Source organism: Coturnix japonica, chromosome 2 (assembly GCF_054131305.1).
Source record: "Coturnix japonica strain WE chromosome 2, WE-NBRP24, whole genome shotgun sequence".
NCBI classification, from domain to species: Eukaryota; Metazoa; Chordata; class Aves; order Galliformes; family Phasianidae; genus Coturnix; species Coturnix japonica.
In genome coordinates, this window is record NC_140664.1 from 69337152 (window position 1) to 69363056 (window position 25905).

The following is a 25905-nucleotide window of genomic DNA, read 5'->3' on the forward strand; positions in this document are numbered from 1 at the left end:
TTTCAGAAAATATGTTAACAGTTTCTTCATATGGAACTTCTTATTGAAAGTCATAAGATAAAAACACCAAAAGACTGTATCTAGGGATAACAAATTGCTGTGGGCAATCTTCCTAAGCTGACGAGTATATATCTTAGGAAAAATATGAAAGCAGCTCCGTGGTATAAATGTTTAACTTTTTAGGGATTTGTTATCCATCCTGCAGGCCTTGAACTTACCACTTGGCACTTCATCTTAATGTTTAAATCATGATTATCAATGATTTCTTTCAGTTTTCAGGAAAATACTTGCAAATATATTTTACCTTTTATTCCATGCTTTCAAGCATAACACACTAGTGAATACGGCCTGATCGCATCTTACAGTGTTCAGATTTTAGCAGAAAGCCATTAAATGCAACATTCATTTTTCTCCAGAGGTTTGCTACCAACAAGGTACCAGATTGCTCCAGCTTCTACAAATCAGAATGGTGATGCTGTTATTCAAAGTTAGAAGCCTGATAATGAGAGAGAGCAGTATGCTGACTGAGGGCCTCTACTTAGCCTGGGGAATCAGGGTTCTATGAAGAACCAACAGGGACGTGTTACTGATTGTGCCTATTGGCAAGACTTTGCCTTTTTAAGTTCTATCACGTCTCTGAGGTAAACTGCTATTACAATGATTCATGCAAAATAGGGGTTGGAATTCTGTATCCAAGAGGCATAAAGCAAAATTCCTCAAGATCAGATGTTGATTTTAGAGAGAATTGACTTTAACACATACAGAATGGTATTATAGCCATGAAGACTTTTTTTCTTTTTCTTTTTTTTTTTTTTTAAATTCTCCTTAGCACACAAATGAAGATGGTGCTTTTATAATTATGGCTGAGAAGGTTTTATTTATCCTAATTGTCAGCATCTATAGTAAATTTAATATGAATTATCAGTGAATTAAGATTTTCTCAATCACAGATGTCTATTTTAGAAAGATGTGAAACTGTAAACAAACAAGTCTTCAAAACAAGCTTACAAGGAAACATGAGTGTGTTAAATGAAGACAATAGAAAAAGGCCAGTCTTACATAAAAACTGGAATCAAAATTGAGATAAAGGTGCTGCAGCACCAATGCAGTGTTATGATTTACATCTTTATTCCTGAATTTTCTGAAATATCTAAGAAATTCTGATTTTCGTAATGATTTCCCAAGTACTGTTTCTTGCTGCAGCATGTTGAACACCTTTCCTGAACATCATTAGTTTTGAACTGTAAGTACAGTTTTGAATTATAAAGAAATAATGCCAGATAACTAAAAAAGAATCTCAGCTACTCTAAAGAGTAGATCAAACCTGGCCAAATTAAAATTAGTACAGTAAGTGCTGTTTTAGTGTATGGGGTTATAGACAAACACTGCTCCTCCTTCCAGTCCACCTCCCTGCTGAGCTATACATGGAGTTCTTCTGTACCACAATGTCAGACTCAGTCAGCAGTCTTCAATAGGGCAGATCACTGCCTCTTGTATACCACATGTATTATTTAGAGTCTGTAAACTTAAAAAACTTAAAACATGTAAACTTAAATACAGCAATTTAAAAATGTTTGACACCTACAAAATCTAAAGCCTGATGACATTCTCTTTCAGAAACTATTTTTCTCAAGCTATGTTTAATAAAGAATTTAGGGATTGTAATTCAGCACCAAAGCATTGGAAAGAGAAATGTTAAGATTTACTTCAAAAGGTAGATATACAAGCATACTTTAGTATAAAGTCCATTGTTCCTAAAAGAAAGCAATGTCAACATAAGGAAACAACTATAAATAGACAATAGAAAGCATAATAGAACAGTAAAAACAGTAGAAGTAAAACTGCAATCTGCCCATTTGCTCTTGTTTGTACTACAGGAACCTACAGGAATTAAACACACAAACACATAAATACACTTTTCCACGTATATGTACTTATTAAAAAAATCTCTAATAAATATTCTTAGTTCAGGACATGATTAATGTAGCCTATCAAAAGCCAGATGGTGCAAAACCAGAAGCATCAATCAAAGTGAAAAGACCACCGAGTGCTATCCACAACGATGTGCTCACAAATGGAATTTGTGGTCACAGACCCTAACACATAGCATGCAGAGGAAGCCATAAACATAGTGTCAGTGCCCTGAGGAATGGACAGAAACAGAGGAGGCTTTGTTAGGCAAAATCTGGAGAAGTAGTACTCACTGCTGCAGGCTCTGACTGAGAAGATACTGAGAGGCAAATGTATGTGTTTTCAGTAAAAAATTATAAGCAAACTCTTTAATAATGTTTGCGCTGATGACAGTATCTGTCAAAATGTCCACTTGACATTTGATATAATATGGAATTGTGCCATGCATTAACACGGAAGCTGCCACCGTCTGTCTGCCATGTGAATTGGTGTTTAATGGCAGTTCCAGCATAGTGCTTACAAATGGTTCATATTTTTAGTTCTTTATTAGGCATTTTCTGTAAATGTTCTATGGAAAACAAGGCTGGGATCTGCAATGTAGAACAGTAGTGGCTTATGTCTTGTAAGGCTGTGTAGCAAGAAGGCCTTTTAAATAAAAAGTGTTTGTAAAATAAAAGGCATAAAAGAGTACAACTTCCCATACATGCACCTTAAAAATGATCACAGAATTATAGAATTGTATGGGTTGGAAGGGACCTCTAAATATCATTGAGTCCAAGCCCCCACAAAGTAGACTCCCTAAAGCAGGCTGCACAGGTAGGTGTCCAGGCAGGTCTTGAATATCCCCAGAGAAGGAGAATTCACAACCTCTCTGGGCAGTCTGTTCCAGTGCTCTGTAACCCTCACTGTGAAGAATTTCCTTCACATATTGGTGCAGAACTTCCTATGCTTAAATTTATAGCTGTTTCCCCTTGTCCTGTCCACACAAGCTGCTGAAAACAGGTTAGCCATGTCCCTTTGACTCTCACCTTTAAGATATATGTAGAGATTGATGAGATCACCTCTGAGTCTTTTTTCTCAAAGCTGAACAGACCCAGGACACTCAGCCTTTTCTCACAGGGGAGATGCTCCAGGCTTCAACTCATCTTTGTGGCCCTCTGCTGGCCTCTTTCCAAGAGATCCATGTCTTTTTTTGTACTGGGGAGCCCACAGCTGGATGCAGTACTCCAGCTGAGGCCTGACCAAGGCAGAGCAGAGGGGGAGAATCACCTCCCTTGACCTGCTGGCCATGCTCCTTCTAATACACCCCAGGATCCCACTGGCCTTCTTGAGCATCAGGGCATGGTGCTGGCTAATGGCCTACCTGTTCTCTACCAGGACTCCCAGGTCCTTCTCCACAGAGCTCATCTCCAGCAGGTCATGTCCCAACTTGTACTAAAACTTGTGGTTGTTCCTTCCCAAGTGCAAGACTCTACACTTGTTTTTGTTAAACCTCATCTGGTTTCTTGCTGCCCAGCTCTCCAGTCTGTCCAGGTCTCACTGAATGGCAGCACAGCCTTCCAGTGTGTCAGCCACTCCAGCCAGCTTTGTATCATCAGTGTACTTACTGACGCTGGGCACTATTCCCTCATCAAGGTCGTCAGTGAAGATACTGAACGAGACCAGACCCTGCACTGACTCCAGGGGAATGCCCCTAGTCACAGGTCTCCAACCAGACTCTGCACCACCAATCACCACCCTCTGAGCTCAGCCAGCTCTCAACCCACTTCATTGTCCACTCATCTATACCAAATTTTCTCATCTTCATTAATAGGATGTCATGGCAGACAGTATCAAATGCCAAAGTGGATGTGACAGTATATGACATCCACTGCTCTCCTCCCACCTACCCAGCTGGGCTACGAGGTTGGTTGAACATCATTTTCTCTTGGTGAATCCATGCTGACTATTCCTGATGACCTCCTACTCTTCCAGTAAACAAAAATAAAGGATGGATGGACTACTAGAGGAGACGTGGAAAAGAAAAGAACACCAATATTCTTTCCTGGAAAAGGAATGACAGAATGAAATTGCAGATTTTTCTGAGCATGGAATGCAGGTTCTTTTGCATTGTTGGCAAAAATGCATAGCTAACAGTGGTGACTATGTTGAAAGATACTATTTTGTAGCTGAGAATGTTCTCTGTCAAGCAGTGTTACTGTGCTCTTCGTATCTGGTAGACTTTCCATGGAAATAAGTAGAAGGTATTACTTTTGGAACAAACTATGTATTTCAGAAAAAAAAAATAAAAATAGAGTTTTCTAATGGCCTTTGGCAACTACTTTCATCTATTTATTTTTTTTTAAGTAAAGCCATATGGCTAGATCTATCAGGATTGTATGAGGAAAGCGTGAAAGAAGATATAAGCCTAATATATTTAAAAACCTCAAAAGTCAAAATAAAGCAGCATTTACTTAAATTAAAATACCATCTTAATGACATTAAGACATCAAATTTTAAAGTGAAACTAAAACATGACATATTTAGTATGAAAAAAATGCAAAAGGCCTGTTTCTTTAAGGAGATAAAATGCTCCACTTTTATCTTGGTGGATCATGAGATACCAAACCTTAAACCTACCACTGGCTCCACATCTTTTAGACTTCAGAACCAATCTCTGCAGAATCACAGGACAAAACTGCACCTTCTTGGGAAGATAATTTTTGAAGTTGGAACCTCCCAGAAATTTAGAATAATTAAGTAAATTCTGAAGAAAAAGGCTGCCATGTATGCAAATGGAGTCTTTCCTTCAAAAAATGAATGTAAGAATGGATAGTGTATCTTTGGATAGATATAATTTTTGGATGAAAACTACATTCATAAATAAGAGGAAAATCAATATGAAGAACACTTCACATTTACAAAACAAAACACGTTTTGTTAACATACATTTATAACAAATTCTAGGTTTGTACTTGTCTTATATATTAGGACACTGACATAATTTATTCTCCTTATTTTATTTGGAGGAAAAATGAGAAAAAGTAGAAGATAATTAATAGAACCATAGAATGGCTTGGGTTGGAAGGGATCTTAAAGACCATCTAGTTTCAAACTCCTGCTGTGCAAGGGGCTGCCAGCCCCTAGACCAGGCTACCCAGGGTCTCATCAAGCCTGGCCTTAAATACTTCCATGGACGGCGCTTCTCTGAGCACCTTGTTACAGTGCCTCACCACCCTGAGCAAAAAATTTCCCCCTAACATCCAAACTAAATCTCCTCTAGTTTAGTTTAAATCATTCCCCCTTGTCTTACAATTGAGAAATCTAATCCACAACACACTGCACAGGAACAGAGAAATAAGTCAAATGGGAATGTTGGGAGGGAATGATACTTGAACTAGATCTAAACTTCAAATGGTCACACACGATTAGTTATAAACTTCACCATGCTGCCAAAGAAAGATCAGAGTCTGGAAAAAAAAATTAATGTGGCTTTGTCTGTTTCCTTTTTGTGATTTCAAGGTTTTACAGGAACTAATTTTAGAAAACTAGAAACACCTCTCTTTTCCATACTTTTGTGTCAGTATCACAGTTATGATGGACAAGCTATACAGGTGAAAGAGACATGCAGAGAAAGACAATGCCTTTCTTTGCAAAGCAACAAGAGGATTAATGCGCCCCAAGTCACTTGTTCTGAATTGATATGACAGATACTTGATGTCCCTATAAATCTTGTCCATCACTTTCATAATTCAGTATTTTTAGAGGTAGAAAAATACTTATTTTAGGCAATCTGCTATACTAACATTTTCATATTTTATCAGGAAGAAAAACTGTTAAGTAAATGACATCATTTTCATGATTCCATTAAAAAAATATATGTGCTATGTATCTCATGTAACTGCCTCAGATGAAAGCTGTATTTTCTTTTTTTTTTTTTTTTTTTTTTTTTCCCCACACAGGATAACAAACCCCAAATAATTAGTTCTGTTGCTATTCTTCACACTCTGTCCTACTTGTCAATGTCATTTTAATCTAACCAATTGTCCAAAAAGTAAGACTATATCTTGGATACAGTCACAGCCATATGGAGAAAGACTTTACTTCTGTGCTGTGCAAAATGATGTGTGCCGAACTTGTTTTCACTATTTAACTGCTCTAATCAAACTGCAATTCATATGAGAAACTTTTGAAACGTTATTTTACTTCTGTCACATTTTTTTCATGACGGTGTTGTTTGTTTTTTTTATTCCTGTGATCGTTTTTACCTTTATCTTCCACTCTTTCCCTCATTTTCCAGAATGCTTTTACATGGGAGTAAATGGGGAGGATGTCATCAGTGTATTTCATCAACTGTTCTAAAGATCATTAATAAAAAATATTTCAATAATACCTGTGATATCTTATTAAATATCCAAGTCTATGCCTCATCACAAAGCATTGCCTTTACTTTCAAATGAAAACGTGAATTTACAGGATACTGTTAATTACACTGTAGAAAGTCATAGAGGCATCTATTTAAGCTTAAAAAAGTAAAAGCTTCCCTTTTGAGTGATAACTGAGGTAACAAACCTAAACAATTCAGTTAGCACCATATGGGTTTGATGCTTTAAACACTGAATTACAGGAAGTTAATAGCACTGAATAGAATTTTAACTGCAGCATTAAGCATATATGCACTACCTGCTTTTATTTTCTTCTTTTTTATTAGGCATGATATACTTCAAACAAGACTGCATGTCTTTTGTCTCAACGTTTCAGCTACAAATTTAAGACAGAGCAGATATATCTTTTTTGATACAGCCCACTCAACAGAGAAGTAAGCCCTTTCATTGCACTGCCTTTTTTTGTTTCTTCTCCCAACCCCCTATAAAAAATCCTGGTATTCGAACAGCTATTTCTAAGCTGCCTATATATTAGTTTTCTTTGTGTTACAGATTGCATAAACTTCAGTGCAGCTAAGAGTTCAGTTAAAAAAAAAAAAAACAACAAAAAACACACACAACAACAACAACAACAAAAAAGAAACAGCTTTTCAGGCCATTAGATTTTCTTCAGTATCATCAAGTAATGTTCAAGTATGCCATTAGCACAAGGCCACTGCACTACTCTTCCAATTAGAAATTGCTATTCTCTTTCAGCAGTCTTCTTTGAAGCCTTACATCATATCAAGAGTACAAAACAGCTTTATGCAATCTCCTCCAAAAAGCGCTTCTAAGCACGAGGGAAGGGAAAAGAGAAGAATGGATGCAGGTTACAATAAGAATATTTCCATAAAACGTGGTTGGATCTGACATCTGAGCTATCATATGAAAACTGAAATCTGTCTTGAGGCAGGAGATAGCAAAAGGCTCTGTTCCTTTTCAGCAATAATCTAGAAAGTATTTTCATCTCACAGAACTCAAAGTACCTGCTTTAGCAAATTCTGTCTGTGGCTTATATCACAGCCTCTGCAGACTCACAATTGCCTTATGATTTAGTACATTGCTGATCCTCAAATAAATGGAAAGAAGCCTAAAAGGACTTTCGTTATTTTTCAGAATCATGTACTCAAGTCATTACTTGAAAAGATGTCAGAACAAATTTCTTTCTCTCGCTTAAAAGCAAACCTGCACATTCCCAACACTTCCACGGCCCATGCCCATCTTACAAAACATACAAATGGTATACGAGAAACAAAACTGTCCTTAGGAAAAATTGCTAAGAATTGTTCATGTTGTTTAGTAAGTTGTTTAGTTGTTTAGTTGTGAAATAGTTGGTCCACATACTTCTAAAAGCACCCAGACCTGGCTTACTGAAACTTGCCAGCTGGTAACACTTCTTCCGAGGTTTACCCCAGGAGAAGCTCAGCACCACGCAGCTGCCCACCCACTAACCCCTGCACCCACTTGGGATGAAACAAAATAGAGCTCATGGACTGAGATAAAAACTATTTACTACAACAGAAGAGGAAAATGGGAACACAAGTGGAACAACAACAAGATATATAGTTGCAGCGCAATTACTTGCCACCCAGCGCAGAGCAACACAATATCACTCCCTGACGGCCACCATCACCACGAGGTCTCACCACCACAGTTTTGGAGCAGCAGCTGCCTGCAGCCAACTATCTGCATTACAGACCTCCACCTGGTGTCCTGGGGTACAGAATAACTCCTGGCCTAACTCAGACACTGTTCTGGTCTCACCCCACCTATGTTGCCACACCATCTCGGCACTCAGTGGCTCTGCCTCACTGAGTGGTCCGATGTGCTCTCATTCTCTCATTGCTCAGCAACAACCATAGGCGTGACGTTAATTCTGTATTGTATGAAACAAAGGCAGCTTCCTGATACTATTGTCTGTAAAACATCACCTATAGTCAGCAACAAAGAAACACAAGACAGCAAAGCCTGGGAAATAAAGAATTATCAAAGAGATAAGAGTGAAGATTACTGAAACTAGTAAATCTCATCAGCCAAATATGTTTAATACCACAACAGTGCTGAAATTTTTCACTAGCTTCTTTCAAAAAGTTACTCTCATAGCAACACTTGCAACTCCACAAGCTGTCCAACATTCCTATTTACACGTCCTCTCATGTAATCAAGTCACACCACAGTGCAGACATATCTTCAGAAGTAGCTCTTCAGGATCCAGTTAACAAAGCAGTAAGAGCAGACAGCGATGCCTGCCATTAAAATGTTAGCCAAGAATCAGGCATCTAGATTTGTTGCTTTCAGCAAGCATCAGAAATTCAATTTTGCTTCTTTGTGAAGAATGCAGAGAGGGTCCAGCTTCCCCAAGCACAAAAGAAAAACAAATGGAAGGACATCACAAGCAGGGACATTGGTCCCAAAAGCATCTCTTAACCTCCCACTCCTCTTTCCACACACCATGACAGTCAGTTTCTCTGGTTCCCAGTGCCATTGCTCTCTGGAGCAGCTACAGAACCCTGCAGAAGAAAAGGATGCCCTGCAACAACAGATTTAAGGCTGCTGCTTGAAAACAATTCTCACAGCAAATTTTAAAGGATAGCAGCCTGTAGCACCTGACTTACCACTGAGGTTTGCATAATTTTCCTTGAGCCATCTATGATAATTTCTACATTTATCAAAGCCCAATGAATATAAGACACAGCCTCCCACCCCAGCTCAAAGTGCATCTCAGGTTATGCTAGCACCAAAAAAAAAAAAAAAAAAAAAAAAAAAAAGAAAAAAAAGAAAAAAGAGAGACAGAGACAGAGAGAGAGAAAAAAAGAGCTTTTTGTCACTTAATTGTGTGCCACAATACAATAGTCAATATAACTTGCCAATCACACAGGCATTGTCTGTGAAGTTCTAGCTCTAGTTTTAACATTTCTGTAACACATTAATATGGAACATTTTAAAGTGTGAAGCTTTAAGATTTTACAATTATTTAATTAGCATTGCATCTATTTGAGCTCATCTCCTGTAATAGTCATTTTTCTTTTAATACTGAGCAGTTTTTGCAGGGAAAGAATTCTCTCAAAAAACACCTTTCAAATGACGCAAACATGGACTATTTTATTTCTTATTTGGTTGGATACTGTGCATGCTATAATAGCCTACTAGCGCTATATTTATTGCGTGACCTTATTTTTTCAGAGTTTATGTCCCATTCCTGAGCAACAGATTCAGATCGCAAAAAGAAACAAATCCAGAGCTGAGTTTTAAGCATAATTCAGGGATGATTTTTCACTTCAGAAGCATGAAAGTGCAAAGATGGATGTGTCCTGAGGTCTCTGCTCTGGACTGTCCTCTGAAGAGGGCAGAGCAACAAAATGAACAGAAGTAGTGCTATATTCTGCTTTCTGTGAGTATAAACAGTGTTCTGCAGAGCAGAAATTGAGGATTATCATTCCAAACATCTAACCCAGGTCTAGACTGAATACTTACTCATCCAACAGAAAGAAAAAAGGAACTAGCATCTCTGATGGTGGAATTTGGATGCTTTCCATGTACTGGATCCTGAAGCTCATATTAAGCTCTTCAAGTAACCTACTATCAAAATAGGGCCAAGTTTCACAGGGCTAACACCATTTGGAAGACTGGATGGAATTTAAACATCCACAGCAGACATAATAAAATCCTTGAGGTGTGCAGTTGAAAGCTCTCAGTATACACACAAGAAAGGTTCAGTTGAAATGACTTTCTTGTGTGCAAACAACTTTTCATTGAACGAACTATTAGACAACAGGCCAGATAACAGCTAAAGGTACAAAAGAACATTTCTCACACATAATTCTTTTTTAAATTTAATTCCCTAAAACCACGGTTGATACACTTCATGAGGGTCTCATTTGTATCTTACTTTTCTGACTGTGATATACAAGGATAAACTGCACATTATCAGGAGAGCTGTTCTACTGGTAACTAGAGAAATTAGACAGCAGTCAGAACTTGACTCTTAGGAAAGCAAGTTGATATTTCTAATCTACATAAACATAGGAAAAAGTAAGTATTTCAGACTAAGGAATGACATCATCTACAAATGGAATGCAATGTTATTATACAACCTGAAATAAGATTGAAAAAAGAATTGAATGATTTTTAATAACCAAGATATATATCAGCATTTTCAAAATAATTATTTAGCTTTAGAAAGCATACATATTAGAAGAAAAGGAAGCTTTTCACATGTTTTACATCAAGAGTTCAAGACATTTTCCCCCCATTCCAGGCTGAAGCCACAATGAGCTCTGTTGAAGGCACATTATTTGGAAGACTCATAGGCTCTGGAACACCACACTGACACCAGGTGGAACAGAACAAGATCATATCCCGCTGAACAAGAATACAACTGAAAGGCAGTTTCTTAGGATTGCTATCATAAGATTTCATTGAACCAATGACAAAGACAACTCAAGCACACATATTTATGAATTAAATAATGCAGGAGCTTAACTACTCTTTTTCTGTTATCAGCAGGGGCAGATTTTCTCCCACATTTCCATGTCTTTGGCATGGAAGAACTAAACGATCCTGCTCCTTCGCTGCTTGAGGCCTCAGCTAGGTACGTGACAAGACTCCAAAGAAGAAATGGAAGGAAAAGGAAATCCCTGCTTTCCCTCTCAATAGAAGACCTGGCTTTTCACCTGGGAATGCACAACCACAGACCTTTAAAATGTCTTTTACAATACAGCAACTTGCACCATAAAGGCAAATATATACTGAAGAAGAATTTCAAGAAATATCTGCTATCTCTATCAGTCTTCTGACCAAGCATAAAGTAAGGTATGTAAGGTTAGTGTAGTCACTACATCATTTTCTACTTTAGTGAGTGAAGCATGAACTTGGAAGAACGATCATTTTTCTGATTAGTTTTTCTCTTTCCTATGTGATATCCCTTCACAAAAGCATGAAATTCTATCAACGCTTGGTAGGGTATTCTGTTCCAATCGTTTTATTTCACCTGTTTTAACTACTATAACCAAGCCATAATTTCTCCTTAAGTTTAACCCTTTTCTACTCCAGAAAGGGACTCAGAAAAAAAGGTTTTTTAAACAACCAAGAAAAATGTTAGTCAGTAATGCAAGTAATTCACACTGTGATTCTGGATCACCAATACTTTCATAAAGGAAAATATCCTCCTGACACTTATTGAAAATAATCTACAAAATAACAACCCCCTCAAACTCCAGTCCTTTGTGTGACATTTGATCAGATAAACAGAACTTCAGTAAAACAGATCTCTAATTTAAATACCTGTTATTTTCAACTAACGTTGATTACTGCTGCCCTTCCCTGGACTGCACAAATTGTGATGTGGGCAACTAAGGTGAAAATGAACAGCACAAAGCAAGAAGACTGAAATGAGTCAGACCACCACAAACAGGAAGCAGTTAGCAGAAGAAAAACCTTTCCTGTCAAATGGAAAATTAGGATTTTTTTATTTTTGTTTTTATGATTCCATTAGTCCCGTTTTCTTGTTTTTTTGTTTGTTTTTTTTTTTTTTTTCCTTTTGCTCTCAGATATATATGTGGAATGTGCTTTGAAAACAGAAAAAAAAATGTCAATGATGGTCAAAACCATCAGACAATTGTGCTATTTTTAATAATTTATTATATGTCCTAAAACAAAGATCAAAAGGGAATTATATCCAAGCATTTATATTCACGTCCACATTACCTGATGACTAATTTGTAAAAAGTGCAAAAGTCTTCACAACTGAAGCCAAAATCATCTGAGGATACTTTGATATAATGCCACAAAGGATATGAGCAGGAAGGCAGCAGGAGTTACAAATGGCCAAGGTCCATTAAAAGTGCTAATAAAAGAATAATGGAATTTCCTTGTTCTATGAATAACAAGTGTTTGACACAGGAGAATTTCAACACGGAGAAGAATATCAAAGCTTCTGGTTCATCAGTTGCCTCTCCTTATTATATATTAATTTCCTTACTATTACATATAGTAAAGCTTTAACTCAAAAAAAAATAGCAATCCCATTTAAAATGCTGTCATACTAATTTCCTTTATCCATCATGTTTATCAGTTTTTATAGGTCCTTAACTTTTACTTTAACAGCTCTCACAGGCAATCAAAGATGATCTATAAAAAATACTTGAAAGAGATGGATTTCACTTGATATATAATTAATAAAATTGCTGAATGTCTACCGTTTGATAACTTTTTCTTTCTTTCTTTATTTTTTTTTAAACTGTAAATGCTGAAGTAGGTGGTAATTGTGGAACTCTCATAGCAACAGCCTGCCTGATGAATTCAATATACTGATATATAGAGAACATATTTATTTCTCACAAACGATTGTAGAGCTATACACACACCTCACATGTGTTCATACATACAGATAGATGCACACACATACACTCCTGCTGTCTTCTTCTCCCAAACATAAAACTCAGCTCTTTTTTCCACTGTATAGTTATACATGTACACTTGCAAAATGACACATGGTTTTCAAAACAGAAGCAAAGACAGTGATGTTATACTGCTGGCAAATTGTTGAACAATCTAGTGTACTTGCCTAGAAAAGTACGCCCACAGATGGATCCAAGATTGGACAAACTCCCTCAAAATATTTACAACTTTTCTTAACTCGCTCATCAAACTGCTTAGTGAATTCTTACTCATAATGTCTACACGAAAGCATTATGACTACTGACATCACAAAAATGATGTCTTTCAATCTGATTTTATTGTCTCTATCTACTGGTACTCCAAAATCTCCTTGTGACAGCCTTATTTCTTTCACTTAACATCACAAGCTTCTTTGGGAAGCAAACAATGGTTACAGTCTTTCAGGATTCACAGACTTTACAAACAAGGATCAAATTATAGGGACAGTGACTACCTTTTCTTTTCTCCCAAGCAACCAGGAGGCTGTTAGCAAAACAGCATCTTCCAATGATGGCTTCAGAATCAATAGATAATTCACAGAATCACAGAATTATCAAGGTTGGAAAAGACCTAGAAGATCATCCAGTCCAACCATCACCAATACTTCCCAGCTAAATCATATCCCTCAATGCAACATCCAAACGTTTCTTGAACACTCCTATGGTCGGCGACTCCACCACCTCCCTGGGCAGTGCATTCCAATGCCTGACTACCCTTTCCAAGAAGTAATATTTCCTAATGTGCAGCCTGAATCTCCCCTGGCGCAGCTTGAAACCATTCCCTCTAGTCCTATCACTGATTACACGAGAGAAGAGGCCGACCCCCAGCTCACTACAACCTCCCTTTAGGAAGTTATAGAAAGCAAATTCATTAGTATCATGCCTCTCTAAGCCTAATTGACACAACAGCCTAAGAACCAAATTAAGGAATAACACAGTTTCTGAATAGAGAGGAAAAAAAAGGGAATCAGATACCACAAATGATCGCTTTAATTTATTGACCATCTATAATTTATACTTCTAAGAGGTTAAAGCCAGTTATTGATTCCAGAAATCAGAAAATGCAGCTTTTCAAGCTTGCCTTGAAGAAACAAAAAAACATTTATATGACAGCATAATTTAAGTAACATGAATGCTCTAATGCCTTCAATTTTCAATTTTCTCTTATTTTTGCATAAACATAATTTTCATGAATATTTGGAATTTCTCTTAATAAAAAATGTATATAGCATATTTTTTCTTACCTTATGATCATATGGATTGTATGAATGAAACAGCCGGGACAGATCCTTCGTTCTTTGTTTTTTCTAAAAAGAAATATTAATAAATAAACTGTATTAGAAGTAAAGGAAAGAGACTGTAGATTTAAAGAGTTGCATGTAGGTACAAATTCTATTCCCACTACATTAATGGAACTGTAAGTATGAAGACTACTGTGTGCAGATCAAGTATACTAAATATCACAGGAAATTATTAACATATATACTTACAACGATAAGAACATATTATTCATAAAAATAAATATATATACGTTATTATACATGTATAAATATATACAACATCAGATGAATGTGTAAACAATTCATATTTGTTTTAATTTCTGAACAATAAAACATCAGTGAAGTTTCAGAATATAGATAAGGTTTGAAGATCAGGCTCCAATCTTGCAAAGGCTTGTCTGCTATTCTAGTGTTTACTTGCACTCTTGCTTTTCAGCAGACTGAATTTAAAGGAAGGCAGTTTAAGGACAAATCATATGTTATTTTTCTATCTGTTTTGATGCTAATACGCTCATTGCCTTGATTGTTGTAAATGAATAGGTAGCACACCATTCAATGCCAAGTCAAAGGGAAAGAGGCTCTTTCTGTTAAGAACAGAGTTCAAAGACAAAACCTGCTTAATCCAGTTTCTACTGAAATCAGTGAAAGACCTTTCAGTGATTTCAGCAGATGTTAAACAGAAATCTTTCAGCTGCATTGTATAGAGACAGGAATGGGAAAAGGAAAAAAAGAAAACAGCACTCTTCATCTTGAATGCAGGGATGAGTCACATGTAAGTTCAGAGTTTCCTTATGTCAAAATCTATGTTAACTTAATTAATAGCTCTGGAAGACAGAGCATTCCATGTTGGAAAATGGAAAGACAATAACTCTTTGCTTACAGTCTGTCCTGTTGTTTTGTTTTAGCAATCATTTCAGTGAAAGCAGTTTTCCAACTGACTGGTAGGATCTGGTCGTGTTTCCAGCATGCCGTTAACTAAATAGACAGCTAAATGACTGCACTTTGGGAACTACAGGACAATTCAGTAATTTCAGATTACGTATTTTCTTTCCACACATTTTTATTTCCTATGAAATATTCATAAAAGCAGTGACTTCAGTTACTGGTACAAATTTATGATAGCTGCATAATTCCAACTTATTAGAAGTATCAGACTAATGTTACCACTTCCGTGAGGTCACTAACTCTGTTTCAGTTATGACCACTAAGGAGTGAAAAAAATTACCCCTACTCGAAGAAGATTGGTGAATTCTGACTTCTATACAGAGGGCTGCTTCTCTTATACACAATTCTATTACAGTAATACAGTATACCTAATACACCCAATCAGGTTTGTTTCTTTGAGATTATCAAGCAACTTTAACAAAAGTAATATTAATAAAGACATTTTTGATAGTATAGAATTTCTCAGAGATCTAATATGTCAAAGAAACAAACTCTCTAGTAGAGGAACATTGCCCCTCTAAACACCATTAATACCTGCTTTGTTTTCAAAGGAATAAAAACACTCCAATGAAAGGCTCAGGTAGTACAACTCAAATTCCATTTCCACCCTGTGATGACTTCAGTCCTTGTACAATTATGCACAACAACAGTGTTTAAAATACCATAACAAATATTTAGAGAAATGCCATAATAAATTGAAGAAAGCAATCAGAATGATTGTTTAAAAGTTACTTAACACTAATTTAATGTATAATCATGAAGGAAGTATTTTATAGTTCTCCAAGAATGTGATCAGGCACAGGAAAGGGCTGACATTGGAGGTGATGCTGTCACTGCTCCTAGAGGTATTCCAGAAGTGTTTGTTGTACTGAAGAACATGGTTTAGTGGGAAATATTGGTTAAACGTGGACAGTTGGACTTTTCCAGCCTTGGTGACTCTATGATTATATAATTACGTGATTATTTTCCCTGTTAGCACACATGCAAAATGACACATACCTTAATGTAAATATTTTCTCTCACTGATTTTCTGGGCCTGAGACTTTCTGAGTTCTTATTCATAACTTCCAAGATTTTAAAGGGACATTCATCACTTGAGATTCATATTATATGCTTAAAATGTAGTAACAGTAAAGGATCCTTTTAATCTCTTTCAGAATTATAAACCAATAAAGCCAAGATTTACTGAGTTTCCTGAGGTTTTACTTTTCTTCTCTGTGCAGTGATTTGTGGCAATATTGAAACACTTTACAATGCTTGAAAAATACTGTATTGCAGATCTTATCCCTTCAAAGACAAACAATGGTTTTTTGTTGTTTGCATAGGTTGTCTCAAAAACCATTGAACACTTTCTACAAAACAGATAACCAGCATGATATTTTGCATTGACTACTTTGGAAAGATAAAACTAAATTTAAAATTTCTTCTCCATATAATACTGTGAAAATAGGGCAAAGGTAAGAGGCATCCTAACAATATATTTTGTAAAAAGAAAATACTTATTAAAATAAGCTGGGAAATGAAATAACTGTACTGAGTACTAAACACCATGAACTCACACAAGTATATTAGACTTTTCTGTTGATGTTCTTTCCTTACTTGGTTCATAATTACCGATCTTTCAGATGGCATTAATGTAATTTGTAAATTACTTCGTTTCTTTCAAGCATCATGGATCCATATTGCTTAGTGCGAAGAAGAATTCAAATATTGCTCAGATACTTTTGTTACAGATTACTTAGAAGAAGCTAACAAATGGAACACCCTCAGTTTTTTGCTTAGCAATGAAGAATTTCAAGATTACTCCCCAATATGAAATGAGTGAGGCACTAGATCCCTATAAATTCAACATTCAGTTTTAGTATATCTATTATCACCTTCAAGGTTCATAATAATTCCAGTCAAATATCACTACAGATCTGCAGATTCCACCATTTTCATTGAAAGAGTTTGCCTCAACTGGTTCGTAAGGCTTTCTAGAGTGCTTCATATTTTTCTCATAAAAACTGTAAGGAAACACGGTCTAAATAAAACTACTAGAAAGCAAGCCCAAAACTTGCTGGAAAACGTTAAATTGGAATACCTCACTCAATAGTTCCCCGACAAATAAGATGGATTATATATTGATTTTTTATTTATTTTTTCCTGCAGTCTAACTCCCCCTCCAGCCCTCACATTTTTAACTCTCTGGTCTTAAACTTGCTCTAAAAGTCCTCACTCAGGCAGAGTAGCAAGCCATAAATAGATGTGAGCTCCCGAGGAAGCAAGTAGTACAGAGGTTCAGATGTCAAATTTTTCTACTATACAGTATTAAAGAAAATACCCTGTACCTACTTCTGTTTCTGAGGCAAGTGAATTTTGATATCACACAGCAGTTTATGTATGAAGCTTATAACTTAGTTATTAATCTCAATATAGAAATCACAGTACTTAACAGAACTAAATATAGTGAAAGAAAATAAAAGAGAAAATCTTCAGAGGAATTAAAGGTAAAGCCTAGCAATTGATTGATATTAAATTTTCCTGCTGGGTGCAAGGTAAATTATTTTATGATATCTATAAAGAGAGGAAAGAAAAGAGACAGTGAAGAAACTGAATATGTTTTCTTCTATCTGGACATCACAATGCTTTTTTGACAGAAATCTAATATTTACACTACAAACAAAATAGCTTACCCTACTGAAAATCCATACAGAAAGGCTAGAATCCAGTCATGCTGCCACTGAGGGCAGCATAATCAGGAAGCTACAGTCATATCACTGCTCTCAAAAGAGCTGCCATCTCTGGTTCTCAGCACAGGTGAACTCAATTGTTCCTTACTATGACACCTATTTGCAAAATGGCTATTTCAATTTGTTTCCCTGTGACAGAAATCAAGCTGATCATAAGATGACAATGTCCCCTAATGCTCACAGAAATGGTGACAGACCAATTCTCAAGGACAGAGAGAGAACTCTTCCCCTCCAAATCTCCAGAGAGATAACAGCTACCCTGAAAAATATAGAGAAATCAGAATCATCAAAGCAAAAGAATACTAGAGGTGCTTGAGAGAAAGTGTAATTATTTTACATTTAGAATCAAAGCAGTCAGATCCTTCATCAAGCAGATAAATAGAAAACCCTACCAGACCCCTCAGAATACTGTTCCCTTACATTGTTCACTAGCATAAATAGCTGACTAGAACCTATAATCTGAAGTGTACAACCATCAGCACTATCACTTTTATGAATAAATGCTATACGAAAGTGAAAAAACACAGATCCTATCTACAAATACTATCTGTAGTTACAGTCAGTAATAACAACCTACAAAACAGCATTTTGTACTTTACTTTTTAAGACTTCTTCAATTGTTTTACAGAGAGCCCATTGGAGATAATGAGCAACCAGACTCATCTCTGAAACAAAGTACTTAGCAGTAAGTGGACAAAATGGGGGTTATAAGCATTAAAGTTTCGAACAACATTTGGACTCATTTTTCTTACACATGACTCAGCAAATCCCTGACATTTCTTACAAATAAAAGTCATTCTTAGTGTTGCTTAACTGGGCTCTAACTTTTCTCAAGGCTTGAGAGAGCGCTCACAGTAAGCATAGCCTAACTGATTATTATGAAGTGATGTGACCATTTAGACAGATGTCTGATTCTCCATGGATACTTTTTCTCCACGAGGAACAAGAAAAGCTTACAGCCTTAGCTGTCTTTTCTGAATTTGTGGTGGCAGACTTGTCCATCTGGATTAGTGTCATCTGCTCTTTTAGAATAAGATCAGTGCCTGTAAGGCTTTCAAAGATAAATAATCTCTGTAAAGGGAAGATTCCATGTAGACCTACCGACTTTATTTTTTTTCTACTTGGTTTCATCACAAAGTCTAAGTGAGATTTTTATCCAGAAAAGCAATTGTATTTACAACTTTTAGCAAAACTATCCACTAAAGAATTGAAAGCACTAAACGTTACCATGCTTAGTACTCCACCAGCTGTCCCTAAATTACATTCTTCTTGGAAAGAGCTAACTTAAAAGGAACTGGCAAGGCAAGTATGTTATTACTACAGCTGTGATACTTGAGCAAAAGCACTGAAGCTGCCTTGAACCAAAGTTAGCGAACCGGACTACACTGGAGCAGAAAGTTTGCATATAGCAGATCTCTTCACTGTAGAAATACTGCAAAGCTGCAGCAACAGCAAATAAACCCAGACTTTAGGAAAAGGACCATTATCAAATAATATGTTCACTGGTTCAGCATTTGTGGTTAAATAATACAGATAAAATTATTTTCAAAGAATCACAGGTTGGAAAAGACCTTAAAGATCATCCAGTCCAACCACTCACCTATTACCAATAGTTCCCACTAAACCATGTCCAATGAATGAGATTCTACCAACAGTTTCAGTGCAGAGAACACTGTTACAAACAGCCTGTAAAAGCACTAGCTCACACATTTAGACTGGTGATATAATGCACTACATAAATGTACACTCAAACACCTGCACCTAATATTTCAGTATCACTTATATGCTATTTCTTTCCCTAAGCATAAGCAGTTAAAGAAAAAAAAAAACAAAAACAAACACAACACAAAATGATGTCACAAATAATAATTTGTTAAAGAATTAAGTATGTATAGCATGCATGGTGGCTTCTCCTAGCAGAGAATGTACACGGTAAGTTACTGTAGACAAGGAATAAAATGCCACTACATTCCTTCTAATACAGGAAAGACCACTAGCTTCTATCTAGAAGTTTTGTAAATGTAAAGCATAAGATTGCACGGCCTCCTTCCTTTCTCTTTGACTGGTTACTCTCCACTTCTAGAAAGATAGAAGAACAAGGGATCTGAAGGTGTTCAAGGTCAGACTGGATGGGGCCGTGGGCAACCTGATCCAGTGCCTGATTTAGTGGGTGACAACCTAAGGCAGTGGGGTTGGAGCTAGATAATCTTTAAGGTTCCTTCCAACCCAAGCCATTCAGTAATTCTATGATCTCATATGATTTTTTTTTTAAGAACTACAATAGAAAGGAGGAAAAAAAAAGAAATTATTAATCACATACTTTCCATCAGCCCTGGATTAGAGTTTTCATCTTTTTTGAGTATTCTTACTCAATTTAACCCTAAGCTAGTGCTAGAAATAAGAATGTGAAATTGGGTTAAAGCAATACCACCCCTTTCCAAGTAACCATCCAACCCACAGAAGAGTGAATACTCTTTTGATAAATGAGCTCTTCACGCAATGTCTTCCCAGGGCACACAGTTAAAGAGAAGAGGGAAAAATAAACTAAGCTCTTTGCACCTCTTTTGACAATAGCACACCTGCAAACTAGTGGATGGAAGAATATAAATCAAATCATTTTTCAGTTTTTAAGTTGCCTAACTTCCAGGAATTACATTTCTGCATATTTTTCATTTATATGACCTTACAGAAAGCATTCTAAACTAATAAAAATAATTCAATTGTGTCAGTTTGTTATGCTAAGTATAATATTTCAACAACAGCTGTTTATATCCGAAAACCCAGTATTTTCTATTATGAGATTGACTACAATAAATGAACAATGATTACTCAAGAGGTACTTCTTTGAATAATAAATTGCAGAGGCCAGATATACACTCATTTCCTGTCTTCTGCAGCTGATATCTTACAGAATTCATGGTATACACTGAGAGTAAGCAGAGACTTCACTTTCAGACAAACAAGTGGAGAAATACAAGTACAGATACATAGGTTTGACTTTGTATTAGAGTACCAGAACAAGCAAGTGGAAATAAACGATTTTTTATTAAAAAAAACTTACATTGTTGGCCAACTTTCATTCTTATACGTATAGGAAATGCAAATGTTACGACAGTAATAGTGAGACAATAATGATCTACATTATTGTACTGGCAGTCTTCTACAGGTTTTTTTTTTGTTTGGAGAAAAACTACAAGATTTTGCAGAGTAATAAATTCAATTAAAAATAATATATTCATATATGATTGCTACTATTACCTACAAAAAACCTATTTATAATGAATCAAAACATAGCCAACAGCCACCTGCTTTCTATGGTAAGACAGATATCTTTCCAGGTTTGACTCTGAGTTGAAAATGTTGTGTTATTAGGAAGGGTTCCACATTTAAGCTAGAAGCAGAAAGAAAGAAAACATCTCAAAACTGAAAGACTAACTGCAAACTTCTTCAGTGGCCTTTAGCACATAGGCTGAAGAAAGATGTGATTTTGTAAGTAGAGTACAAGGTGGTCCTTTGGAATTATTGTGTGCAAATTGGATACCTGACAAACGAATTACATATTACTATTGCTCTATCGTTAAAACTTTGCACAATTATTCACAACAGTTTTAAGACTGCTGAAGTCACAGAAATCTTAAAATGGGGAAAAAGAAGTGTAATCATTAAGCTACCATTCTTAGCACTTACTCAATCAAAACTTGATAGAAAAGACATGACTTCAGTATAACTACTATTTTAATCTTCCTAGCAATCTAAACAATAATTAATGTATGACAAAGCACATAATGATCTAGCAAATTTCTAAAAGCAATTCAAGTAGTAACATAAATCTTTAATTGAAATGTAGCACAGTTTTGCAGAAAATCTACGTTTAAATGTGTATGCTTTATGCATTTAAAAATACACGGTGTACAGTGGAGGAAAAGAATGTGTCTTACCACTGCAGCTGGAACTTGATGCATTTTTGCAGCAGGAGTTCCTGGGCGTGGGTAAAATTGATTAATAAATAAGCTTGGAAACTTGTACTGTTCTACAAGTTTCATAGTTTCTTGAAAATCTTCATCTGTCTCTCCTGGAAAACCACAGATGATGTCTGTAGCAATTGTTATTCCAGGCACTCTGTAAAGAAAGTAGAAAGAACCACTGAATTTAGGACATATAATTCTTACTCCCCTAGCATACATAGACTTTAAATTCCTCAACTTCATCTGCAGAAATTGAAGCCTAAAACGATCTTTAGATAAATCAATCAATAAATAAAATGATTGCTTGGGAATAAAAAATACACTTGGTACTCAGCAGACACCATGAGCAATATAGAAGACACTGCAACAAATGAACACTTGGACTAACTCTTTCTTCATCAGAAATTCTAGGTGATGACAGATTTCTTAAAGTCTGCTTACTTAATCCACAAAATGTGTAACTTCTGAGACTTAGCCTCTAGAATTTTTAACACTGCTTTCAAAAGAGATCAGGATATCCAAAAGGGGGCTGACATCTCATGAAGCCTAGAAATTATGAATGCCAATAAGACATCCTTTAGTCACAATTTAATTTCTAACTCAGTACTCCATAAAAGCCAAGTATTCTTTGCACTAAAAAGAAAACAAAATAGATCTGTTTACAGCCACTGAGCTCTCCTGTTCATCAAGTTCAACAGCTAACTGTTGCACTTGGACTGAGGACGCAGAACCCTTCAGCACATGACCCAGAAAAAATGAGTTCTTCAAGCGAGAGATTACTGCATGGTATTTACAGAGCACTGTGTGGGACCCTGGAGATATCGACACAGTTTTCCACACGTGATGATAGCCAGCTGGATGACCACAGTCTTAGGAGAAACTGGGAAAACACTGCATTGCTTTGTGTCTCTGTCAGCTTGCTTCTAAAGTGGGAATAATGACAAACCTCTTCTGCTGAGAGGCAGAAATGAATAGCACTCCCAGTGCTCCCTACTGACAGATAAGGCTGTTGTTGCAGAAGAGGTGTTTTCTAGACAGTAATAATGATATAGTGAAGAAAATGTAATTTACTAGGAAAGGTAAGTACCCCATACAGATATTGGTAGCATCTGACTTAAAACTGGTTTTGTCTCAAGTAGGGGGAATAGATAAGATGCTTTCTAGAGATCCTTTCCAATCTAAATACCTCTACAGTACTTAGGTAGGCTATAGCAAGGGAACAGCTGAGACCTGTTCTCTTGGAGGTGTCTTATTAAAGTGCATCACCATAGAAAATATAATGCTGTGGTTACAGCGGGCAGCACAACTTGAATTGGCATAGCCAAAAGAACCTTCCTGCAATAGTGAAGTTTGCTGCAACAGGAGAATCTATTGATAAAAGACCCAGAAAACGGGAAGAGGAGAGTATTTTTCTTAGTAATTTCACTGAGTGCAATATTAGAGGATGCAAAGTTATGTTCATCCCAAAGTTTTTAACACCATAAGTATACAGTGGTAATTATCTTTCCTGGCTATTTAAACTTAACAGAACAAAATAAAATAATTTGTATATATGTAGTAGCAGTAAGTTTACATGGAAGTAGATGCCTTGGCCTCATCTCACATGTGCCAGCATATACAGCTAACTGCACAGAAGTTTATTAGACAATGTCATGTCAGAATCTCATTTCATCTTTTCCTTACAAAAAATACTCACAAAAGAAACAAACCAAATTAAATTCCTCTTTGAGTTCATGAATTCTCACTCAATTTTGGACATTTTGGTTAAACACTGAATTTGAATGTCAAATCAACACATGTAAAATACAGTTATTGGACTAACTCCTTGAAAATGTCCAGTAAGTGGGAAACAAGCTGAATATTACCCAGAATAGCAAAAATTCCCCAAGTTAAACAGCTTAAATCTTCAAAGGATTCTTAAGGCTGACAAAGTGAAAGAGAAAAGTCTCTGCAACATGATTCTGTAAACATTACAAATGTTTTATGCATCATGGTAAGCTTACGGAAAAAAATTACATTAATTCATAAATCAGTATCACGTAACATCATTTCTCAGAACATGCACAGAATTTTCATTACATTTGACAAAACCACTATAATGAAGTTATTCTAATGACACTATCAGAAATAGTCAAAGCATTTATTACCAATGGTAGTAGTAATACCATCCTTTATAAAGGTTTGGTTGTTTCTATAGCAACATGAATTAAAAGGCCCAATCAAGCTAGATACAATAAAATATGCTCTTTTTCTCCATAACACCAGTTGTCACTCAGTTAAAAGGAAATTACATATTTTAAAAATTCATAAACGGTACCAATGTCTGAACTCCATTTGGTGATAAGGTGTTAATTATCTTAGTAATTAGATTTCTTTCTGGATGGAATTATTACACACAAAGCAAAGTTAGGGTATGAAAAGAGAATAAGGGCCATGGCACACTCAGCAACAGCAATTAACTGCAGTTCAATCCAGTAAGACTGCCCAAAATACAACGTTGTATTGTACATTTTTATACCACTGTTAATTATACTGTTGAAAAAAAGTCTTCGACAAGGGGAAAAAAAGGGATATGAAATTTCACACAGAATAAAACCCTGCTACTGAAAAAAAAATCATGCTCTTAGCCTTTCTCTAAGCACTCACACACAAAAGTGAGAGGAATCAGCTCCACATACAAAGCATGGTTTCTTATTGAAATATACAGTCGGAAAAAAACATACTGTAGGAAAACGTAAAATACATGCGCACTAGAAAATTAAGGCAACCTCTACTCTGAGAGTCTGAAACAAAGCAGCACAAAGTTCTTTACTACACAGACTGAGAAGATTTTTCAAGAATTGTCCCAGATATGAAATACAACGTAAAATTCCAAATGAATAAATCTGTTGTGTCACAGCCAATCTTACTTATTTAATGAAATGCAGTTATCCTGAAGTAAACAAAACGAAAAATGCTGAACACACCCAGAAAGCATTTTGTACCATTTGCTACACAAGTACATTTACAATAAGTCTCAAAAAATCCTCTCACAGCACATTTTTTCCTAGGGTCAGTGAAGAAGCTCCATAACACACTGTACAGCAAATCAAGAATACAGAGATTCTTATGAAACATAAATCGTTTCTGTTGTTTTTCCCTCCACAAAAATCCACAGAAGGTTATGTGCTCCTTATAGCCTTGATGATGGAGGTAGTCATTCTGTTTCAGTATTTTTGCTAGAAGAATACTTAAACTTTGCCAGTCCTAAAGACCTCATAATTCTGACCAATGCCTAGAAAGAATGTGTATAGACATTTTAACTAGCAATCACAAGTCTTGCAAAACTTCTTCTCTGAAGATATGCTATTGTATCCTTCAGCTTGGGAAAATGAGAAGAAAAGTATCCAAAGTCAACTCTTAGTTAGAACGTTTTACAATACAATTATGGTATTTCAGAAAAAAAAAAACAAAACAAAAAAAAACCACAACAAAACAAAAATCTGAATTGGAGTACTAATCAATACCATCTATCATATAGTACAGACCTAATGGTCAGGGGTTCCACTGCATATTTTCTCATTTTTGTCCCTCTACACAGAAAAATCCCTTCCATTAGCACAAGGAAAGTTATGTCCTATGATCCTAAACAAGACCAGACACACAATCACGATGATCATTTTGGGCAGTTCTAACTACCCAAAAATGAGCAAGGAATTCATCTTACAGTAGAGTCCATTTTATAGTGGAGCTAAGTGTGGTCCAGCACACTTAGAAATAACTGTAAACAAGTACTAAGAGGTCATATGCCCAAAGAAAGGAAAAATGAATGTTTGAATGAACAGACAACTATGTCTTATATTCTACCCAAACCCAACCCAAGGAATCCTCCTGGGTCATAGAAAAAAATGTGTTTTACCTCCCAGATGAAAGGCTGATGCCTGGAAGCAGAGTCTATGAACACTATGTATGCTACTGGTGCCATCAGAGTTGCTTCCTCACAGCTCACAGGCATATGAAGGAGATCCAAATAAGTGCAGAGGAATAAATATGGTTCAGGCAAGCTCTGTGCTACTACAGCTCTGCAGGTACTTAAGCTCTTCTTGCTGAGGTACCTCTGTTGTACATTGTTAATCAGCAGGCATTTCAGACTAGAATTCAGTCTAGCAATAAGATTCCTGGTCTTTTCTAGTCTTTTCCACGCAGGGCACCCAGTTGCTTTTGTTACAGAAAACAGAAACTGGCAGTAACAG

General features: G+C 36.2%; 1 protein-coding gene across 13 annotated transcripts in view; it reads right to left on the minus strand.

Annotated features, from left to right (window-relative positions):
* Window positions 1-25905, minus strand: part of CDKAL1 (CDKAL1 threonylcarbamoyladenosine tRNA methylthiotransferase) — a 316695-nt gene that overhangs the window by 66611 nt on the left and 224179 nt on the right. For all 13 annotated transcript variants that reach the window (XR_014943540.1, XR_014943539.1, XM_085540130.1 and 10 more), the window contains 2 exons: window positions 21647-21827; window positions 13996-14058 (listed from right to left, as the gene is read on the minus strand). Coding sequence is in view for 11 of the 13 variants with exons in the window: in XM_085540130.1 (XP_085396256.1) it covers window positions 13996-14058; window positions 21647-21827 (244 nt within the window). In the remaining 2 variants the exon portion in view is untranslated. The remainder of the gene's footprint in view (window positions 1-13995; window positions 14059-21646; window positions 21828-25905) is intronic.